At 45.5% G+C, this 23,767-nt stretch overlaps 1 protein-coding gene across 4 annotated transcripts in view; it reads right to left on the bottom strand.

Annotated features, from left to right (window-relative positions):
* Positions 1-23,767, bottom strand: part of NRP2 (neuropilin 2) — a 115,378-nt gene that overhangs the window by 77,118 nt on the left and 14,493 nt on the right. For all 4 annotated transcript variants that reach the window (XM_081260940.1, XM_081260943.1, XM_081260941.1 and 1 more), the window contains exons 2-3: positions 22,094-22,271; positions 3,143-3,324 (exon numbers count right to left, since the gene is read on the bottom strand). In XM_081260940.1, the coding sequence (XP_081117066.1) occupies positions 3,143-3,324; positions 22,094-22,271 (360 nt within the window). The remainder of the gene's footprint in view (positions 1-3,142; positions 3,325-22,093; positions 22,272-23,767) is intronic.

Here is a 23,767-nt window from a genome sequence, read left to right as displayed (position 1 = left end):
GAATCATCAGAAAGGCAGCTGAGTATCCAATGTCAAGAAGACATCCCTGAAAAGGAGACAAAATTGAGTCTTGCAAAAATCAGCCCAATCCAAGTTCCTTTTCTATGATGTGTTAGAAGGAAAAAAAGTTAAAAAAATTTAGTCAACAACTATTCAAGTCCACTCAATGCTAAGACTGTCCTTAGAAGCTGGGAGATTTGGGTTGCAGAGAATGGTTTCATAACAAGAAGACTTTGGCATAAAATATGCCCATTCCCTGTTTTTCCACTGTAAATTTTACAACTTTGCCAATGAAAGAAGAATCTGCACATATGAAGATATTTAAAACTTGATGAATTTATCCACAGCTGAGCTTGGCTTGACTACAAAAGGTGAATTCTGGTTCTTAACTCAAGGAGTGGGGTAGTGATCACTCCAGGTTTCCTCTAGCTGTGAATGACCCCAGAGATGCCACTGGGCACCAGAAAAAAACAAAAGAAAACAGGGTTTTGAACTTAGATCATAGGAGTATCAGAAACCAAAACCCCCAAATCTAATCCCCTCCCCAACTCCACATTTTCCACTGATTCCTTTTCCAGTGTTACTTTTTAAAAAAATATATTTTTATTTTAGTCTTTGTTTATTATTATTTTTTTATGTGGTGCTGAGGATGGAACCCAGTGCCTCATGCATGCTAGGCGAGCACTCTACCTCTGAGCCACAACCCCGGCACCTCCAGTGTTACTTTTTAAGTTATTTAAAATTCCTTTCTCTAGTCTGCTAGGGATTTGGTGATTTGAGATCTTTTAAGTTTGTGAGTTGTTTTCGCCTCCTCTTTTGTTGGTAGTGAGTCTGGTAATAAAGAATCTTTTATACTCCCTATAGGACAGACACGAACCCTCCACTCCAGCCACATGTCCCCTGTCTGTCCCCACAGTGTGGGCTTCTGTCTCTCAGTGTAATTCTGCCCCACAGCCTCCTCAAAGAAAAGCACCCAGAGCCCTCTGTATGGCTATTTGCGTTTCTGTGTTTACAGTTTCCCTTTCTTTCTTTTTTATGAATCCGACTAGCAAACATAGCTGTGTTTGTTTGGATTTCTTCAGCACGTCCACCCATTTTCTTTCATGTTCTGGGGATGACGTCAACTTTGTGTATCTTCTCTCCAGACTGCAACCCTGGAAATATGGGTAGAAGACTTGGCACCTGGAAGAATGGGAACTTTTCTGAAAGCCTCAGTTTTGAATTTTGCACTTTGCATATATTTACATGTTGATTTTCATGCCAAGAGTTGTTCTTGCAGATGGGCACCATGGCAGGTGTGAGTGACCCTGAGGAGGCTACAGGGCTCTCATCTTGTTCCTCATTCTTAGAAGCATGGCTGTCGACAGGGCATCTCTTCTGGAGGCTGTCCCAGGGCCTACCACAGGGTGCCTCATTGCTCTATGCCTGGGCCACGTTTCTTCCCATGACTGGCACTATTGTTTCTAGGCAGATCATAAGGCTTGCTGCCTCCTTCACAATTCTACTTCAGTGTGTCATCGAAATAGCAGTGCTGAATTTTGATACCCTCTTGTAGGTTTTATCTTTTAATACCCTCTTTTCAAAATTTGCATCATGGGTAAAGTTAACACTTCCTTTTGCTGTGGCTTTCTGGAGAAGGTAGCTTGTGCCTTGTGGAGTATACAAGTTTGGAGGCATAAGACCAGAGATGAGATTTTAATGGCTATGCTCATCTTTGTTCTGACTTCCTTAGCCAGCTCCTTGGAAGATCCTGTTTAGGTTGTTTTCCTTTCCTGGTCAGTACATGGGAGCTGAGTGACAGCTTTAGAACAAGGGACTTTGCTATCTGGTAGACTCCAGAGAGCTCCTTGATTTTTCCTCTCACTTTCGTAACCACAGGATGTTAATTATTTCTTCACTTAGAACTTACTCATATTACAGTTCTCCTTTCAATTTACCTATATATTCAACAACTGTGCATCTCTACATGCTGAGGTTTTGTACACCTGTGTCCTCTGCTACACAAAGGCAAAAACTATGTTTGATTTTTTTTTCTCTCTTCTCTCTATCCACTGCTTCTAGCAGAGGCTGGTGGCACTGATGTGGCACTGATGTGAATCTTGCACAGTTCTGCTGACCCCACCCCTTCATTTGATTCCACAGTCTCAGGCAGACAAATCTGACAAATATTTAGACAGAGTGGATATAAAAAGTGCTTTCAGCAGCTACCACTTCCTTGCAAGAAATGTTTAATGAAAGAGAAAATATATATGAATAGTTCCCCTCACACTGAACTCAACAGGCGCCGGTCTTGGGCCTCTTGATGACAGGGCTGACGGCTTCCTCGTGAACTGGACTCCATGCGCGAGTTGTAAAACTTAGGTTGCTGGAGAGGGGAGACACTTGAAGATGGAGCGGGAGCCCCTAAGGTAGGGGGCAGGCAGGGGCAGGGGAGATACTCAGCACCATACATAGGAGACATCAGAGACCAGGGCTCGCTATGTGGAGAGTGTACATGTGGATGCTAGGGTTAGCGCCCTCTGGGTAGGAGTCCGCTGTCCCCAGTGGTTGACATGAGCTCTGGCCTATATTTTTAAGGCCTAAAAGTAATAGGGCTATCTTTTTTGACTGCTTTTCAGGGAGTCTGCTTCCTGGCATATGGGATGTTGGGGATCACTGGATAGAGGTGGTAAAGTGGGTCACCAAGATGAATTTCTAGGAGTCATATTCTAATCCAAGCTCTGGTGTGACCCCAATTGGAGGTTCGTGGTGAGAACTTTAGAGATGCTAAACAATGAAAAGATTATGTCCTTCAGCCCCAAGTAATCCCAAGTGAAGGCAACATTAAACCGTGAAGTAATTGAGAGGAAGTTCAACCAAGTTTTGCTTTTTCCCATGAAGATTAGTTTGATTTTAAAACTACAAAAATCAGATTATTTCAAAAAGTGTTTTCTATTCCTTGGGTAGCCCCCACTCTGCGGGTGCTTGGCCTGCCTCCTCCTGCCTCAAATTGGTTGTCAACCTGACCTGGCCTTTCACCTGGGAGCCTCTGTCATGGTGCTCAAGCAGGATGAACCTTGACCCCTTACCTATCTCCAACCACTGGACAATGGATCCCCCTCCTAAGTGCCCACCTCTTGCCTCTTCCTGGAACCATACTGACCTGTTTTGAAGATCTCATAGCGCAGCGAGAAGCCTGCCCCCTGCCGGGCGTAGTCAGAGGTGAACTTGATGTAGAGCATGGAGCCAGAGGAGATGATGGTGGGTGGGGCGATGTTCCCACAGTGCTTGCCCAGGAGGTCTGCAGACTCACTGTCCCCATCCCGAATCTCAATGAAGTCATACCTAGGCGGGGATAGCACAAAGGGGCACATGAGAAAAGCTCAGTCTGAGGGCCTGGGAAAGACCAGTCTCCCTCCAACTCTCCCCATTCAGGTGTTTCAGAGTGATCAACAAAGGGCACTTAGGCTTGCTTGTGTGGGCTGGCACGCACAGATACAGGAAGTTGCTCTGCTTTGTTAAAGCCACACAGTGAATAAGGGCGAGGATGGGAGGCTTATCTCTTGCTCACATAGAGCAATAGAATCATTCTCTCAAAGATCTCAAAACAAACATTGTTTTCTTCCTTCGGCAGCACCATTTTTATTTCCACTATGATCTCTGAATCTTTGTCTTTCTTTGCTCTGGGGTCATTGCAAGTGACTTAACCCCTTTGAGCATCAATGTCTCCATCCACAAAATGAGAAGAAAAACATCCACTTGAGAAGGTCAGGATGGAGATGGAGTGGAAAAAATACAAGTGAGGGGCTGGGTCCCATCTGGAGATGTTTCAGAGATATATATTCTCCTGTGTCCACCCCACCCTGGTTCAATTTCTCCTGGATCATTCCTCTTCTCTTGTCTTTAATTGATAGTGACAACGACACCTCATCTGCAGGTCACCTGCCTCCCCAAGATGACTCTGTGAGGTTCCCATCAGCAGTGTCTAGTCAACAACACGTTTTTAGAAAGGATCAGCATCATATTGGCAATAAAAACTTTCTCTAAAGGGGTGAATCCCTGGGGACCCAGCACCTAGGAGCACACAACCATCCGTCTCAGCAACAGGCAGAGCAGGTCGCCTCCTAAAATGAGCTCTCCACAGCTTTTGGAGTCAAACCAGCCTCAGTAGGGGAGACACCTCAGACATCCATGTTCACGGGCTGATGCACAAATACTGTCCCGCTTTATCTTAACCGCCATGCATTTTCTTTTATTTATTTTTAGTTGTTGATAGACCTTTATTTTATTTATGTATGTACATGTGGTGCTGAGAATGGAGCCCAGTGTCTCACACATGCCAGGCAAGTGCACAACTGCTGAGCCTGAGCCCCAGCCCCAGCCCCAGCCCCAGCCCCCAGACATGCATTTTCAACCGCTCATGTGCTCTGAGCCCTGTGTTCCTTTCTAGGCTTCCCGTGAATACCTTCATCACCACTGCTAAGGTGGGAAACTCCCCCCCACACACACACCACTGGCTCCCTTCTTCTGCTGACCACTGAACTATTATTTCCTAAAAACCATCCATCTTCCTTTCCCTCCTTCCCTCTATTTATTTTGCATCAGCCTGTTCCAGCAACACATAAGAAATCTCTTCCTGGTGTGTAAAGAGAGGGGCTACAGATGCGGCCCTCCCTGGGATGTGCCTCCCTGCTCCTGTCACACTCGGGGTCTGGGGAGCTGGCTGCCTGCAGAAGTGGCTGATGTGTGCTGGAGAAGCCGGAGGAAACTCCCGGGAGCCATATTTCAGATGGCTCAGTCACTTCCAAATAAATAGGCCTGTGAAGGAAGAATAAGGAGTGGAGCAGGAGTTGTTCATTCTTCGACCCCAGAGGGCTCGGCTCTTAGAGCCAGAAGAATGGCGGAAGCGGGTTGAGTCTGGAGACGTGGAGAGGGCAATTTCCCCAGAAGCTCTGGGGAGAAGGGCAGGCTGAGGAGGCCCCTGGGGTGGGGGAGCTGTTGAGAACTGGGATTTCAGTGTAGGAGATGGTGCTGACTTTGAAAACAGGCTTTCTCACTTCCAACAGAGAAGTGAAGAGACAGAGTGCCTTCTCAGGGGAACTCCCCAGCAGACCTTCTGGAAAAACCCCTCCTAGCTCTTTCTACACTGAGATAAGCACTGCAGAACAGTCATCCTGCACTGAGCATGTGAGGGCCCAGCAGCCTGCACAAAGACTGAGGAGCTGCCACCTGTGTTCATTAGCCTTTACTCCCTGAGCTTGCTGGGAGGAGGGTGTGCAGGGCCCTGGGCACAAGTCTCAGTCCTGGGAGTGGACAGAGTTGGATTCAGTTTCCAGCTTGACTACATTATTTTTTTTTAAGCTGGGTACCCTCAGGCAAGTGACTGAACCTTTCTGGGATGATAAGAGTAAAATAGAGATTTTAGTATCTTCCTCCTAGGGTTGTTGTAAGATTTAAATGACCAATTCTAACCTATAAAAAGTGCTACATTGCATGGCACACAGTGTGAGCTTAAGAAAGAAAATTGTGGTTATTGTATTCTCACACCCATTTCAGTGGCAAGGTGATCAAGCCATGGAGCAGAAGTGGCTGGCCCTAAGAGAGAGCAAATGAGTAGAGGGACAGCATAAGCAGGGATATAAATCTGTTTAAACATTTTGGAAGGCATTTTTGACAAAATGTTACAAAAGATAATATGTACATAGCCCTTGGTCCAGCAATTCCTTTGCTAGAATTTTTTCCTAATAATCAATTATGCAAAGATGTACATGCATCTTTGTGCGTACTTAAAAAAAAAGCATATGAAAAGTGAGAAGATACTTTGTTTATAAATAGTATCATGTTGGAAAGTCCAACCATGCAGGGTAAGTGAATCAATTCTGTTATATTTATAAGATGAAATATTCTGCTGTTATAGTATATAGTGCTGCAGGTCTAGGGTTTTTGTTTTTATGGAAAAATGTTCATGATCACTCAAAAAAGATCTTAAATGTTTTTTAAATATACACATGTATTTCCTTATGTAAACATGCAGAAAACATCTGAAAGAGTATATACTAAAATATTAACAGGGATGAGATATATGGATGGTGGGATAATTGGTCATCTTTACTTTATTCTTTTGCATTATCTGAATTGTTTATCATAAAGCCTGCATTTCTATAACAAGCCAAAACCACACACACATACACACACACACACACAGCTACTTCCATTAAATTTTTTTTTACAAGAGCTGAGAAAAATAAGTTCTTAAGATGTGGCAGAAAAAAGTAAATTCATCATCATCATCATCATCATCATCATCACCATCATCATCACCATCATCATCCGTGAATGAAACATGGGATATCAGAATAGGGTTGGGGACATGGCCCACATTCAATAAATATTTTTAGAAGATTTTGAATACTCTTAGCATTGCCAGTTTCTCCAGGAAGGACAAAGAGAGGCCCAGCCATCCCTCTGGCTTGTTATGAGAAGTGGGAGCTTGTATCTGGCTGCCTAATCACCCATGGAGTCTCTCAGTGGATTAACAGAATCAGCCAGGAGGCAGGACTACCCCCCAAATGCCGTCACTGAAAGCTTGCCCCAATTTACCCAAGGGATATATTGCCCTGAATGCTTTCTTGTAATGTGGCTAGCAGCAAATACATCCTTATCTATCCTCATACATGTATAGTGAAAGGTATGCATTTTTTTTTAAGTTGTAGAAGGACACAATACCTTTATTTTATTTATTTTTATGTGGTGCTGAGGGTCGAACCAGTGCCTCACACGTGCTAGGCGAGTGCTTTACTACTGAGCTACAACCCTAGCCCGGGGATGCATTTTTTATAAAAGAGCCTATTAAAGGATCCCTCTGCTGAATCCTTTTGTGAAGCAAATTATCAGCGCCTCCTCGAACTTCTTAGAGAAACTAGATTTTCCCATCAGGTTTGCTTAAGGGAGTTAGGATTTGGCCCAGACCTCCGGTCTCCCCACAGTGTCCTGCTATTGCCCTATGGACAAGCCCCACTTACCACGTGGTCTTCTGACTGTGCCTCTTATATTAAGGGCACATTCCAAATGACATGCTGACTTCATACAGAATGTCTCATTTACCTCCCGTGTGACTGACTCATTTGGGGAAATTTTTTATTATTAGGGATTTGCTACAGCTGGAGTAAATCTCCTTAGAAATTTCAATGTTGTCAGGTTCATTTGTGAAGGACTCGGCAGAGGCTTAGAAAGTTTGTGGCCTTGGAGTAAACGTGGCTTTGCATCTTGCATCGAATCCCCAGTGTTTGTTTGGTGAAGGAATACGGGGTACACACAGAGCTCACCCCAAGGACAGTCAAGGTGGGGGGGACTTGAAAAGCGGCTCCTCTTTCAACATATTACTCATTTTCTGGAAGGCAACATCAACCAGCTAACAGACATATTAACTAGTGTTTGCGTTTCATTATTCATAATCTCTCTCAAATGAAAAAATTCCTTTCAAAGCTTTGACACTACCTCTTATTATTGTATTTATTTGTTTTTGCCTGAGCTAAAGTAGCCACCTCTGCTCCCTGCTCTTCTCGTCTTTCTAAAATGGTTCCCCAAGTGCCTTGGCTCCTCTCTCCCCACAGATTCTGACATGTGGAACATGTATCTGGAGGGAGCTTCCTCTACTTTCTTTGTCAGCTTCAGAGTCTTAATTTCTTCTCCCCAAGTCCACTTTTGGGGCATGGGAATCTTGATGGTGGGATTAATTTGGAGAGGCCACAGGAGAGAGATGAAAAGCAACAATCTCACCTCTTCCTCTAATCACTGGGCAAACATGAACAGTGGCTTATTGGTGTCCATAACTCTGGCCACATTTGTACTTCCCAGAGGGCACCCAAGGCAGCCAGACCATGCTAGAAAACTCAGCAAGCTGAGACCCTGCTCTTGGAGTATGAGTATGTCTGGCCTCCATGAGAATCTGCACTTATGGGTGGGTGAAGAAGCGTATGTGAAGGGATTTCTATATCAAGGACAGGGTACTTAGGTTCTTTAAAGACTATGTCCTTCTGTGCCCAGGTCTTGAGTCATAAAATCTGCCAGCCAGGCAAATATTTCATACTGCTAGACTCTGAATATTTAAGATTAAATTCTTGACTCATTTAATGTTAATGTTTTTGGAGGGCAAGTTCTTTCCTGTCCACTGAGCCTTTGTACTTTCTGTTCCTGTGCTTGTAATACTCCTTGTTAGCTTTTCCCAAGGCTGTTGTTTCTCCTCCTTCAGGCCTAAGTGCAAATGTCACCTCCTCAGAGAAGCCTGCCCTGACCACCCTCTTTTTGAACTCATATCTATCTTCTCCATCTCGCCATCTTCTTATTTTCCCTTACAGCTAGTGTCACACTCTGGAGAGCTCTTACCAACCTGCTTATGTATTTGTTTATGATCTGCCTCCTGCACTGGACCATAAGCACCATGGGGCAAGGACTTTTGTCTTTTCGCTGCCCGATTTATAACTTGCCTGGTTCCTGGCACAAAAAAAAGTGGATCGCTAGCTGTTTGTTGAGTGAATTAATGGATAAGGGACTGCAGTTGCTTAGGGAGATGCATGCTGTGATAACACTTTCCAAGGGGTTTGATGGGTTGGTTCGTGTTGTACCCTCTCCCTTGTGCCCAAACACATTTGCTGAGCTATTCTGGTTGTATCTGAAAACCAAAATGTTGACTTGTGACACAAAAACACGAAATATAACATTCTGTGGGGAAGAAACATCTCAAATCATGCTGACAGCATTTTCACTATTAGTGGCAAACAAATCAACTATAATTAAAATGCTGTCAAAGTGATTTGAGATTTTTCTCACTCTTTCAAAGTTCCATATTTCATGAGTAGATTATCCAGGCCAGAGAATTTACTACCTCCTGGAGTGCCTTTCTTCCAGGAAGCTCAAAGATAGCTATGAACACTGTCTTATTAATCCTTACATTAAAACCTGCGAGGAGAATCAGAGGAAAAGCCAACACTGTCCTGTACATCTTCCTAATAAAAATGTCTGCATGAGACAGGCCTCTGGTCAGTTCAGGCCCCCAACCAGGCCACCTGTCTGTCAGGCTCAGTATAGGTAACCAGCTTTTATGGAGAAATCTGCTCATGTCAGGTCACATTTTTTTTTTTTTTAAGAAGTAAATTTCATTTCCTTGAATTTCTCTCTTTCATTTGTACCACTCATTTGATAAGAAGCTAGTGTATTGATGAAAAGGGATCACATTTTACTGAGCATATACTATGGGCCATATCCTCAGCTTATATATTATTATTATTTTGGGGGGTACTGGGGATTGAACTTAGGGGCACTCAACCACTGAGCCACATCCTCAGCCCTGTTTTATATTTAGAGACGGGGTCTCATTGAGTTGCTTAGCGCTTCACTATTGCTGAGGCTGTCTTTGAACTCATGATCCTCTTGTCTCAGCCTCCCAAGCTGCTGGGATTACAGGCATGTGCCACCGCGCCTGGCTATTACTTCATTTAATTCTCTTTTAAAATACAGCAAGCTCTGTTATGATTTATATTCATTTTCAGATGCAGAGATGGAGACTCACAGAGATTATGTGTCCTGCCCAAAGTCACATGAGAAGGAAAGGTCAGAGGCAGAGTCAAACCCAGGCAACCTTTCTCTGGCACACAGACCTCTCACCCCCCGACCCCCGCCTCAGTAAATATACAAAGAATCTGAAAAGCAATAGAAAAATCTGAAAATCTGAGCACAATAGAAATACCAGATTGTCACAGCACAAGAACATCAGCAGAATCTGGGTGTAAAGAAACCTTTTGCTCTCAGGTGTCCACAAAATGGGCATAAGGTGTAAAAGAGACTTTACAGAGTCTTGCTCTTTTTCTTTAGTCATTCTGTTTAAACAAAGCCTGAAGGACTTGCCAAAATTAATAGACATATCACCAACGGGAACAGTGAGCATATTTGAAATTCATGGTTTCAAGATTCACCCAGTAGAAATCCAGCTTGTAAGTGCTCAGATGGGATAACATATTAATTTTCGTGAGTGCGGTATTTTTATAAGCACATATACACCCGTATGTGAACATATGGCCCATCGAGTGAGAAAATAGGATCTTGTATATTTATAAGCTCTTAAAGTACCATCCACATATTCTGGAGTCCACAGATTTCCAGGAGGGGTCCATACCGGAGGTTCAGTGGGTTGGGGAACCTCTGGAATCATATGCTGAAATGTTGTGTGTTTGTGTGATGCACATTTTCCTAGGGAAGGGGTCTGTGACAAAAGAAACCCAAAATTGCTGTCACAAAAACACATCAGTCAATGAGGGCACAAGGTACTATGGGAAGCACCATATGTGGGCTTCTCCGATAGACCCAGCTAGTCTCTGGCACCTGCTAATGGCAAAACTGTCCATCTGGTTTCCATATCTTCATCTCTAAAATGGAAATAATAACAGATCCTACCTTTGGGGATCATGCAAAGATTACAAAGGTCCAGTAAGGCCCTACACAGTACCAGATGCCCCAGAAAGCACCCGAGAGCCATTGACTATGTTTATGATTACAACTGGATAACCAAACAGGATGTGGATTTGAGGGAGAGGAGAACTGCATACACTCGGGGCCTTAGAAACCAGACACTGCAGATGAACTGAAAAGCCGTGCTTATAATCGTAACTCCCTCAACCTTGGGGCTGGGTTTTTCCAAATCCTCCTCCGGCACAAATCCATCCACAGTGCTTTAGTCACTTGAGTTTTTGAGATTTTATTTCAGTCTCGTGGTTCTGAGCCCAGACTCTGGAACCAGACTTCCAGGCTGGGTTCAAATCCACCTCCCTTGCATTTGCTGGATCTTGAACAGCAAAGAGCTCGATGTCCCTGCATTTTGGTAGCTGATGCACATCAATGGCTCCACACAGGGGCTGGCACACAGTAAGTGATCAGATAGTAGATGTCGTTATTGCTACTATTACTGTTCTTATTACTTCTCTAACTTTGAGGTCTCAAACAGTTCCAAAATCCTGTTCATCTGCATTGCTGCCCAGTGCCTTTCAGAGAAGCCGTTATCTTTTCTTCCTTCATTTCTTCCCACCACAAATCTCTGATATTTTGAGCTTTTTTTTTAAGTTGCAATTCCCTCACAGCCAGGGTCACCACGGCTCTTCAGAAGGGAGGAAATCTGACCACCCAGCAAAGGAAGTATGCAGAGAGAATAACCCAAAACAAACTGAGAAGGAATTATTCTAAAAAACCTTGAAGGCAAGAAAATGGAAACTACAAATAACATCTATTTATAATTTCTGGTTGTTTTTCTGCAGAAGGCCCTGGATGATGAAGAGGGCCCGCCAATCTCATTGTTCCTGGTGGAGCAGGCTGCCAAGAACACTCTCCACATGAGGAAGGAGCCCACTGCAGACAGGGCGTCTGATAAGTCTCACTGCACATGAGCTGTTAAGAGAATGAAGAACACACAACAAAGCCACCCGCACTTCTGCCCTGACCCTTTGGGTGATCACCGCTTCCCCTGATGACCTGGCTCCCCAGCAAGGCACATTCCTGAGGTGGTAGGGCAGCGGATCTGCCAGGTTCCTGGACCAGCAAGCACTCCCGAAGCTGCTTCAACAGAACTGTTTACTTATGAAAGGAACAATTTTCTAGGCAACTAATGCCAGAGTGAAGTTTAAGGTTTGGGGGGCAGGCTGTTTTCAGCACGGCCGTTGGATCTGTCTTTCGTCTGCTCTGTGTCTATAGAATCCTCGCTCTCTGTGGTCAACTTCAAGGGCCCCTTGCTAGCATTTTGTAATGATACCAGAGTACAAAGTAGGTAAGAGGACCCCAACGTTTATGTGCACTTCTTTTTTTTTTTTTTTTTTGAGGCAGGAGTAGCTGCTGGTGCTTGGATAGGAAGGTGTATCCTAACAGAGCCAAGGGTAGCTAAATTGTCATATGCTGCTGAACTGAGTCAATTATGCCTCATGTCTCGGTTTGCCACACCTTGTAAATGGGTGCAGGGATGATGCCGCTGTGTCTCACAAGGGTGACTTAAAGGGGCACGAGGCAACTGGTAACCATTAAGGGGAGATCAGAGCACGTCATCATGAGGCCTTGGTGTGCTGGCAGCATCCCTCCACTTGGCTGAGTGAACGGCTCCCTCTGGGTCAAGTGTTCACTAACCCTGGGTCCCAGAGGATCCAATTGTGAGAGCAAAATCATAACCTCCCCATCTGTCCGAAAAATGGGAGCCTGCTGGGAGCAGAGGTGCACAGGGCACCAGGGAATCAATCAATCACTGCGTAGAAGTCTTTTGTGTTTTGCTTTGTTTTTTGGTATCTGGGCTTCCAAACATTTTTCTATCCCCTTTTGCTGGCACCCAGCCTCCACGACAAGACTTGGAAGATACAAAACTTGTCTGAAAAATGTACCATGTGGAAATTCAAGAAAGGGACAGTTTGGGAGTACGTGGCAGGTGTGAAGGGCCTCTTACAAGCTTCAAGTTACAGAATTCAGAGCTTCTCCTGGCTCCAGGGGCAAACTTGTCACCACTGTGCAAAGAGCACTGGTGTGTGGAGGTGACGGGCCTGTGCTATGTCCAAGCAGGAAGGGCTGCTGCGGTGCCAGGGTGGGGATTCTGAATATAGCCCTTGGAGGCCAGTCAGCTGGAACTGCTTCCTCCTCTGCAACCGCCTCTCGGACACTGTGCCTGGATGGATGCTACGTGCAGAAGTGTGGTGTCTGTGCTGGGTGCCTGGGTCAGGCAACACACATTACAGCCCCTGCTTTGCCCATGACAGAAATGTCCCTCCTGCTCTGAAAGGACTCATCAGGGTTCCTTGGGGGTAGAAGTATCAAATGTTCAGGAATCTTGGGTGCTTTTGGCCTAAGTCTCATAAGACCATAAAGTAATACATCTGGCAGGGACTCGAGATCTACCAGAAAGGGAACCAGGTTGCAGGAAGTCTCCAAGCAGGATGGGAACAGCGTGAGTCAGGCCTTCAAGAGTCTTTATTTATCCCACAGCTATAAGCAGAACGTTTGTTTTGTGTGTGGAACTGCTGGCTGGCTGGCTGGCCACCATATTGCAGAGACCAGCAGGGCCCTCGCAGCGTGGGGAGAGGCGCTAGTGCCAGGGATGAGCTGTAAGAGATACAGCAGCAAAGAAAAGTCAATGCCCCAATGTTTAACCCATCAACCTGTCCGCAGGCTTGGACCAAATGCAGTATCTGCTTGGGCTTCAATTTCCCAGTGGATAAGATTCTCTAAATAATAATAATACTTTCTTTAAACCCTCCTACCACTCTCAAAGGGATGACACACTGATAAATCACTTTGAACTTTTAGATGAAAGGTGCTCCATAAACCTGAGGTCTCATCAACTGTAATTGTTACAGTAATTATCTTAATGATAATAATGATGATAATAGGAGAAGGGGGAGGGGCGGGGATGAAACCTCCTACCTTGAGACAAAGAAAAACTCTTCCGTTAAGACCTGCCTCACGCTTCCTTCGGCTCCTAGCCCACTGCCATCCTTCTCTAGCTGCCAATTCCCAGGCTGAAATATTATTTACTCCTTTCCTTTCCAATAAAACAATTATTTGTTCCACCGTTCTCCCTCTCGCTCGCCTCCGGTGTGTCTGGCTTGGCCCTGACAGCTCAGCCATGGACTGTTTACACGTCTTGCTCACCCTCCCCGAGTCTGGTTCAGCTCCATTGACACGAAAGGCAGGAGAATTCTCTCTGTGTGAGGAATCAATTACTTCCGCTGACACTCCATTACTGGCCCTCACGTCTTTGGATTCCAGATGGAGGACGAAGGTGGTGGTGGGGATGGCAGGGCATTTGAAGAGGGTGGTCAGAGAGGTGCAGGGGCCAGGGGAGTAGGAAGCAGATGACAGAGGGCCAGACGGGGGCTATTGACGGAGTCAGGCCTCCCGCTTGTACGGAAAGACACAGGAAGACCTTTCTCTCCTTGACTGCCCTGCCGGCATCCAGGGCATCCAGAGGCATCCGGAGGTGACCACAAGGCAGGAAGAGGCAAAGAAAAGTAATAAAAAGAGAAGAGAAAAGAAAAGACCTGTCAAAGCTATCTAAAAGAATCAGAGGCCCCAGCTACCTGAGCACTGGACAACAGATGACAGCTCCAGGCAGACTGACGAGGTAGACAGAGGCAGCTTTAGGTGGCCTGGCTTTCGACCAGCCCTACCATTACTGTCCTGTGATTTCTCAGACCTCAGTACCTCCATCTGTTAAATGGGAATAATACTAGTCCTAGATAGTTTGCTGGGGGATAGCCCCTGACCTGACACCCCCTGATCTCAGCTGAGAGATCATTGAACGTTTGCTATTATTGTTTAACTGAAGTCTTGCTACATGGCCTACAAAGTTGAGTCCCTAACAGAGCAGACCACAGCAGAAAAATATATAAAGACTGCCAAGATGCTTGGCTACAAAACTAGGAGAGAGATATTAAAAACTCATGTGAATTTTCTTTTATTATGTGGACTCCTAAGCTGCTCTCCCAAACCTAGGCCTAAGTCTTTCTCCATTTTTTTAAAAATAATTTTGACCCAGCTAACATTTTTCAGGGGTTTCCTTCTAGGAAATTTTTTTTGATTATGCAAATTAAATACAACCATTTACCCTGCAATCAACTGAGATGAGTTGTGAGGTACAAGGTCCCGTAATGAAGGACGATTATGGAAACATTTTTTTTCCTAGAAGAAAAGACAAGGACAGCTTATACATATATATATATATATGTATTTCCTGAGATGATTTATCCAAATAGAATGGAATGGAATTATTTCATCTCGTGAGTGTCTCTTCATCCAGGTTTAAATCCCTTTGCCACCAAAATGGACAAAACAAAAAGAGTATTTTTTTTCTACAGGACTTGTAATTTCAGGGAAATGCATAAATCCCTTACTAGAAAAGTCTAATATCTTTCCTCCAGTGTCCTTCGCCTCTGTGCTTTTTCCCTTCTACACCTGAAGCTCCCACTGAATGTTTTAAGACACTCTTAGTGTAATTAGATGGGAGAATTACATGGAGTTACATGGGGTGAGACGCTGGCCCTCTGGGATCTCTGGGTTTAGAGAAGATGCCAGGGTTGAAAGACAGAGCAAGTGGGACTGTGTATGATAAAATCTCCAGTGATTTTCTCAATCAGAAGATAAAACGCATTGTCGAGGAAGACATCCACAGTGAAGCTTGCATTGAGAGAGTCGCAATTGCAACATCACATATTTGAAAACAAATTGCTAAAAATAACGGTGTCCCAACTGCTCTTTAACCTTGGTAAGAGGAGGAGAACAATCTGTGGGTTGTTGTTCCCACTCCTTGCTCGAGCTGAAGTCTCTGGGTGGAGTCTTGGTCAAGGCTGAAGAGCGCAGGGTCAGCCGCCAGCTGAGCTCTGGTCAGCAGGACTGTTCCCATTATTGCACCACGTGCCTGCAGGTGGATCTGTTTCTGTCATTAGGAGGGTTGTTGCAATACAGAAAAGCATTACCGCTCTCTGGCTCCCTGAGGGAATCGGAATATTTCTGTGTGTAAATTTGTCACAATGTCATGAGTAATCAACCCGAGGGTTCCTCCTGAGCTAGCACGAGGCACCCTCTTGCACCATGGGGAACTTTCAGAAACTTCAGTGGAACTTAGTTGAAGCCACCCCTTCTACTGGGCAGCCTGGCCTTCCACCTACTACTCAGAGGGAAGAAGTGGACTCAGAGTCTATGGGAGTAAACTGACGAGAGGAGCTTGATCAAGCAGGTCAGCTGGACTTTCCCTGCCAAAAGCCACCGTCTGGTGTTAAACTAGTGTCCCTGGACATAAAGTATGAAGCTCTAGAGACTCCACAATGGAGAGGGAGGGTGGGGCAGCAAAGTCCTCATAATCTCAGTCTTTCCTGCTTCCTGACCATGGCCCCTCTCCTAAGGAGATGGTGGAAGTTGCCTGGCCCGGAAATAAAGTTAAATAGCATTGCTCCCACACTTCTTTGCCAGGAAAAGTGTTTGTATCAGCAAGTCCAAGGCAGCCCTTCTTACTCTATTCTTACAATGCTCAGAGGAAATGAAATCGAGCTCAGCCACCTTCAACTACTGTGCTTCCCAAAGCCATCAGATGGTTCCCAGCCTCTTGTCTGTGAACTTGCTGTTCTCTGTCTGGACCGCCACCGGCCATGCACGAGCTGCTCCTCCAGCCAGCCTCCTTGGATCTCCCAGCTAGGGCTGGTTCTTGGTGTTGTGGGCTCACATAACAGGCCCACATTGTGACCAGGTTTGGAGGAAGCAGAGAGCACAAGAATAGAGAGCACAGATTGGAAAGTCTGGCTTCAAATCCCTTTTCTGCCACTCTGAGAGTGAGACCTAAGGCCAGTTGGTCAACAACTGTGAACCCAAGTTCCTCCATCTGTAAAGTGGAAAGAGCCAGGGCCACTTCACAGACTTCTGTTGAGAGGATTAAATGAGACAATGAGTGTCAAGTGCTTAGCCAAGTGGATTCATAGGTGATGTTCCAGACGTGACAGCTTTATCATCAATAACTGTCTTTTGACTTGCCTCCTCCTCCCAAACTCTCTGGTCCAGGAGGGCAAAGAGTAGGATTTCCTCATCACTGAGTTCCCAGTTCTCTCTCTGTGCTTGGTGCATGGTAGGTGCTTAATAACTACTTCCTGAGAAAGGAATGAAGGGTCTATGGTCATTTCATTAGTGAGAGACTCAAGTCACAGAATGGTTAGCAACGTTCAGAGCCCAGATCCCATTCTCCTGCTGTCAATTCATCTTCAGATCCAGTGCAGCTTCCTGCCATCTACCTATGCCCTGGCACCTCCAAAGAAGCAATATCACTAAAACAATCACCTGCACCTACCTGCCAGGCACTCTCCAGGAAAAGGTGATGCAGAAGTTTAGAAATGAAATATGTGGTCTATGCCCTTGGAGAGTTTATGTGAGCAGAACACAGGATGATCGTGTGTGAACAAAAGCAGACAAATCCAGGTCATATAAAATGCTCTGAGAGTTCAGAGTAGGGGCTGATAAAAGAGAACTGGAGGAAGTGAGGAGTAAGAGAGGACCAGAAGGGGAGTGTGCAGCTGGAGGAGGAGGGGGCTGGAGGAAGGAGAGTTTGAGTCCTGGGAACTCAGGGGGGGCTGTGCAGATGGAAGACTGCATGTGGTTGTTTGGAATGGAGGGTGTTTACTGTGCTTTTCGGGGGAAACACTGATGGCTGAGTGGGGAGGGGCCGGGTTATTGAGGTCCAGTGTCTTCCCTCTGTTTACGGTGGTCAATTTATCAACCTGGGAAGCTGCTACCGTTTTTTAAGATAGAGTCGCCTACTTTGTGAGAAATAGGCACATCTTTTACACAGAGGGCCCTTCTGTTGTAAATAAACACAAGAGTTGTTTATCTAGGATGCTCAGCCAGAGGCAAATGTCTGAAACTTGAAATATGCAGAATGTGAGGTATGGGGAGGTCAGAAGAAAAGATTATGAACATCGAAGCCAATGCTGAGAATTCCATTTACTGTCACTTCCACACTTTGTCCCTTGGGGTCCCTCCTCAGTCCTTACTCAACTTGAGCTTGACCAACTGAAGCAAACTAGGAACACTGGCTTTGGGATTGCCCTGTCTTAGGGAAGAGCTTGGACCACACAGGCTCCTGATTCCCAAGAGACAGCAAGACCTGAAGCAAAATCCACATACATAAAAAAGTAAAATCTCGCCCAAACAGGGAGATGTAGGAGACAGGCCTACCCATAACAGGAGGGACGAGAATACTGTCAGAAAATAGTCCAGAACTTCCTCATGACAAAGCACAAAGATGCCAACACACTTGATAAATTATGGTGCATCTATATAAACGAGGCGCAGCAACTGCTGCAAATCAGTTGTTATTATCACTCTTTTGCAGAATGTTAAACTGAGGCCTGGGAAGTTTAAAAGATCAACGAAAATACAATTGTAAATCTGTTCCAAATATAACATGACCCAGCTTCTGTCACAAAAAGTGAAGTTTAGAATTATAAACCTGAATCATCAAGAGAAAAAAATGGAGTCCCCGTAAGTTTGGGTTTTGTTTAGGAAAACATGGAAGGTGTGGCACGTGACTTAAAATGTTCTTTATGAGAAACACTTTTTAAAGGAACTTTTAAAATGGAGAAACCTAGGTTAAATGCATTTCTGAATATATCAAAATGAACCCCACTATTATGTATATCTATAATATGCTAAAAAATAAAAATCAATAACTAAGAAGAGCTTTTAATGGGGGACTTTTTAGTATTTGGAAACTTCACCATCAGTGATAAATGGTAAAGGAGATGATTTCTGCACTGAACATAATATTCATGACTCATTAGTGTAGACTTCCTTGTGAGGTCTTTAGCTTAAGAAATGTTCTTTCAAGTCTTCCTAGTGGCCTTTGCACTTCCTAAAAATGTTTTTCAAGATACTCACAGGAAAATGGCTAATTCCTAAAAGGACCCATTCTCTTGATTTTGGTTTTATTTGGTTGGGCCTCTGGGATGGGGTGGGGAACTGCCAGGCCAGTTTGAGGGCTCTGGAATAAGCTATGTATGATATGCTGGTGAGTGTTTTTAGAAATACATATATTTCAAATTTTAGAAATGGAAAAAAAAAAAAAAAACAGCTCCGTGTGCGTTTCTAAAACCCCAACTCTTGGCTTGTAGGCGATGACTCAAGTGAAAGGCCTCTGTCTGTGGAAGCAGCAGCCTCCTACCATCCTCTGCTCCCCAGGGGTGAGGTAGCCTCTCTCTGTTTGCCCAGGCAGCCCTGAGTCCTGCCCTTTTGTCCCTCAGCTCAGGAACCTGGCAATGCCAAGGTGGCCTCTGGTTTCTGCCCACAGCTGCCGCATAGGCCCCAGGACAGCCTGTGGGTTCTCTGGGCTTGGATCCCCACGGGTGGCCAGAGGGAGGAGGAGTCAGGGAAGCTCTGCAGAGATGGTGGCCTTGGACTGCACTGACTCAGGCAAAGTTAAGGCTTGTGAGTGAAATTTTCCAAGCAGACAGCAGCCTTCAGTGGAACAAAATTAAAAGTGGCAGTTAGCGGGCAGGTCTGCCTGGAGTTCACTCAGCCACAGCCTCAACCTTTAGGATGCATCTGCAAATCCAAGGTGCAGAGACCCAGGGCTTGTGGGCCTCAGCCAGGACATTCCTTTATATCAGGTCCTGTTCCCAGGTCAGGGAGCAATCTTGGCAGCTAATCGTGTATGTAGAAGGAAGAGAAACACACGGGGGGGGGGGGGGGGGGGGCATGCAGCCCCTGCCATTTCCTCCTATCTGGCTGCCTTTTTTTTTTTTCTGACTTTCTTACCATTTCCCCTTTTTTTGCTAGGGCGTGGCTGCTACAGGCAGTCCAGACAGTTTCCTTTTGGAAAGTACCTGCCTTGAGGGCTTTGAGAGCCTAACCCAATTTGAAACATGCTCCAAAATGAAAGGAGAAGGGACCTAATTTCCTTTGATAGAAAGAATTTTGCAAACTCAGGAGCTCCCTTGGAGCAAAAATGAGATATGGACATGAGAAGGAGAAGGAAAGAGAGCAGGAACCACACAGAATTTCCAAGACTTCAATTAGATCAACTGTTCTTTTCACAAGACAGTAAGAGAAGGCCTTGGGGAGGGTGGGGAGGGGAGTCCATTTATTCTGAATGCAAATGGTCAGGGGAACATGTCAAAAATACCTTGAAGGGTGAGAGGCTAAGAGATCCAGGTTTGTCTTTTCTAAATATAAAAATTAATGAGAGGGTGGGGAGGGGGAATGAAGGAGAAAGCGGAGTGCAGTAGGGGGAGAATTAAGGACTATGCTAGGTAGATGAGGCTTTCTGACAGTTTGGCACTGGGGAAAACAGACTCCAGAAAGATTTCTTTGCTGACCTTCCTGACCTTTTAGGTTGAAGCCACAGCTTGGGATGTGGAGTGAAGAGGAAAACAGGAAGCTACTTAGCGAGGTTGAGACGCCAAGAGACACCCTTCAGCACACCTGCTTCCTCTAGTCCCACTTTGCAAGGGCCAATGTCCCTCTCCCTTCTGCACAAAGGCTTCAGCAACCCTGAGTTCTCCCCACCCCTGGGCTGAGTTCTGTGACAGGGAGGGGTATCCCACAGCCCAGAACAGGGCAGAAGAGAGTTTTTCTGGCCCCTTTGCACTTCTCAACATGTTTGGTGCCATTTCATAAGCTTTGGGGGTTTTCCTTCTAAAAAAAACCTGTGCCTTCTCCCTCTGCCACTACGAATATACATAAAATGACCTCTTAGCAATTTCCCCTCAAGATTTGCTGGCATCAGCAGAACAAAATTTGGCCCTCAGTGGAGAGAGGTGCTTAGTCACATTCCTCTGAGCTCAGATCCAAGCTCTCTGCTTTATATTTCAGCTAGTGACAACCCTTTGCAGGCCAGCTGAGGCACCAGGACCCAAAATGGCTTTTACAGCACTCCTACCTGAAACTCTTGGTAAAGTTCACTATAGGTCAGGAAAGGGGAAGCCTCGAGATGCTGAACCCGGGGAATGCATGTAACTGAGACAAAGAGGAACTGATGTGTTACCAGATGTCATCCATGCAGTCAAGAGTGGCCCTGGGATTAGAAACTCCACCTTATGACTTTCAGTCACATGTGGCATCCATCCGGGAAACCCTTTGGTTTTCAACAAAGACTACCTCTTGTTAGGAGAGAACCATTCCGTAGGTGCAAAGTAGTCCTGGGAGGATAATAATGACATCGATTCACAGAGCCTTGCAGTCCTGTGCCAGTTAAAGAGGGGCCTTGTTTCTTCTGTAGGGAAGCACTGGTCTGGGTGTAGGCCTGCTTTGAAATGAAGTTCTTGTGCTCTCTCCCTTATACCTGTCCCACCAGCTGTCCCCTTGATTAATTTTTCAGGGCTCACAATGCCTCGCTCACAAAGAACGCCCAGACTACTTCTAAATCATATGGGAGCGCTGAACACTTAGCACAGCTCCGATGGCTCTCTGTGGTGGTGCTCATCTGGAGCAGCATAGGAACATTGGCACATTCTTTTCTGCACAGCAAACTTTTGCTTTTGTTTCAACAAGAGGAAAGTATTTAAGAGAGAGCTCATCAGACTACACACAGCTGCATTATTGACATTACAACACCCACCTGCTTCCCTACTTTCACTTTGGACCTTGGAGTTAACATGACATTTTGAAATGTCTAAATTGCCACTTGGAATCTCCTAAGTCACACATTTCCAAGGAGACAGTACTGATGTCATGTTGTAAACTGGCTGAATTGCCTCAGGACAGACTTAACCTCTCTGTGCTTCAGTATTCTCATCTGCAAAATGGAGATCGAGATGGCACCCACTCCCTGGGGTCATTTTTCTTCTAAATATTTATTTATTTTTTATTTTATTTTTTTTAGGTGGATACAATATCTTTATTTTACATTTATGTGGTGCTGAGGATCGAACCCAGTGTCTCGTGCATGTTAGGCCAGCGCTCTACTGTTGAGCCACAACTCCAGCCCTCCCTGGGGTCTTTATAAGAACTGAAGGGATTCATATTTGTAACATAATTAGAAAAGTGCGGGTTAAATAAATCTGTAACACCAGCCTTGAGACTCTAACCTGTGCAGCTTAGATAGCAAGAATCAAGAGTCTTAGATCTACTCTTATAGACCCCAAATGCTTTCCTCTCTTTCTGTAAGGCAACCAACTGCCACTTCATAAAATAACAGGCTGAGCCTTCACAGCTGAGGCTGAGGAAGTCTCCCCTTGGGGATCTGGCAGCTATTTTATTATGGAAGCTAGTGGGGTTCCTCCATGAAACAGCAGTGGAAACAAAGAGGTGTCCAGGGGGAAGGTAGATCCAAGAGTAGAGAGTGGGGTCTAATGGTCCCCCCTGCCCCACATGGATACCCTCTCCCCTGCCAGCTTTTAGAGATGGGCACTAGTTTTTGGACTTCACTCCATAAGGCTCTGTCCTTCAGAACACGGGATCAACTCCACCTTATTTCGCTCCAAAAGGAATGTCATCTGAAGGTTTCCCTCTGGGACTAGGATCCACTGCCACCATTAGGTGATACAAGGGACAGGCATGTGGGGGCGGGGCAGGCAGGCAGTGTGAGCCCCTCCCCCCCAGCTCATGGGGCACTGCTTACTTGCAATCATGCTTCTCGATTTCAAAATGAGGGTTGAAGTTGAGGACAATCTTCTGGTTGGGCTCCGGGGCGTAAACAATCCACTCGCAGTTCTGGTGGGAGGGATAATCCTGGGGGTATCCAGGCGAGGTGATGTAGCCAGCATCTTTGGAATTCAGACGACCTCCACAGGGTGGGTCTGGAAGAGAGAACAAGGACCCAAAGAACTTCAAATATGCTACAGCCTTCGCCCTGCCCCCCACTCCCTCTTCCCTTCTCTCCCAGTGGCTGATTAAAACTATTTTACAGACCTTTTATGGCAGTCCAGGAGACTAACCTACTTACTCATTCAGTGGAAGAGATCATTTCAGCTCATCCGTCCCCTGACCCATCCGACCACACACACACACACACACACACACACACACACACACACACACACACGTTACAGAAAATGGTCACAAATATTCCCAATTACATGGTCTGAGATTATGAAAACAAGAAGGCTGTACAATGAGCCTGTTCCTGTCTCCCTTCTTGGCCCATCTTCCTCTCCTCATTCAAACTCCCCATCTCTATCTTTATCTCATAAATTCTTCATTTTTATTGGTGTCTCCCAGCCCAGCTCGGCCTGAGCAGTCAGCAGTCAAGGCTCCGGGAACTGACCATGGTGGTTTTGTGGTGCTGACCCAAAGAGCACCTGGTGACAATTACATGTGGTGCAAGGAAACACTTTCAGTTTTGGACCAGAAGAGGCCCTTGAGGGTGATTTCACCCTTTTATTTTTCTTTAAGAAAGAAAAAGCAACCCTCCAAACATTTAATTCTGCATACACCACAAATTTGATTTATTATTTCATTAGACACAGAATGGAAAAATCTGTATTGGAGAACCCACTGGCTCCAACGTGGTTTCCACAAAGGTGCTTTGTGCTGAATGGATGCCTGTGTCTTTTTCTGTGCGTTTCTGCCCACTGTCCCTCCTGGCTGGTCACCACCACCAGAGTGTGCTGCTGCTTTCTCCAGCGACAGCAGCCATGGAAAGGAGCTGGCCCCCCTTTCCTGAAGTGCCAGGCAGGAGGTAAACAGCCTCTTGTGGGCCAGGAGGGAAAGGGCCGACCTTCAAAGGCAGAAGAGGTAGGCGATGACATTTGAAGAATTTTATCTATTTAGGAGCGAAGTTTGGCAATCCCTAGCAGGGGTTCTTGGGGAATGGGAGGTTTTGCTCAATACCACAGTTAGAACAGAGAGGCACTAGAGACACAGAAATACTCAGAAGCCTCCTAGAGACCTTCCTGAGATGTGCGCGTCTCTTAGCATCAATCACAATTTAATATCGCCATCTGCATGGAGCAGCATGGGCCTGTGAATTATGTATGACAGCTCAGCAGCCGCCCTCCAGGACGGGGTCTTTCTCCTGTGTTCACTCTTTGAGGGAACGGGTCATGCATTTTTAACTCTACAGGTGCACTTTACCATTCTCCATGTCTGTTGGCATTACTGTCTTCCAGACCTCTGCTTCAGATTACCAGCCTGACAGGCTTTAAATACATAAATGATGGGCATTGTGCACAATGGTGATTGGGACACAAATCCATACAAGTAGCCTTTTTGGTATTGAGCCTCCAAGAGCTCAAACTGTGCCCTGTTGAACTGCCCAGAATCTAATGGATTTGGGTCCATTTCCTACTGGGCG

Source organism: Spermophilus citellus (genome assembly GCF_964194105.1).
Source record: "Spermophilus citellus genome assembly, chromosome: 11".
NCBI classification, from domain to species: Eukaryota; Metazoa; Chordata; class Mammalia; order Rodentia; family Sciuridae; genus Spermophilus; species Spermophilus citellus.
Note: the sequence above shows the minus strand (reverse complement) of the source record. Positions and strands in the feature narration are given on the sequence as shown.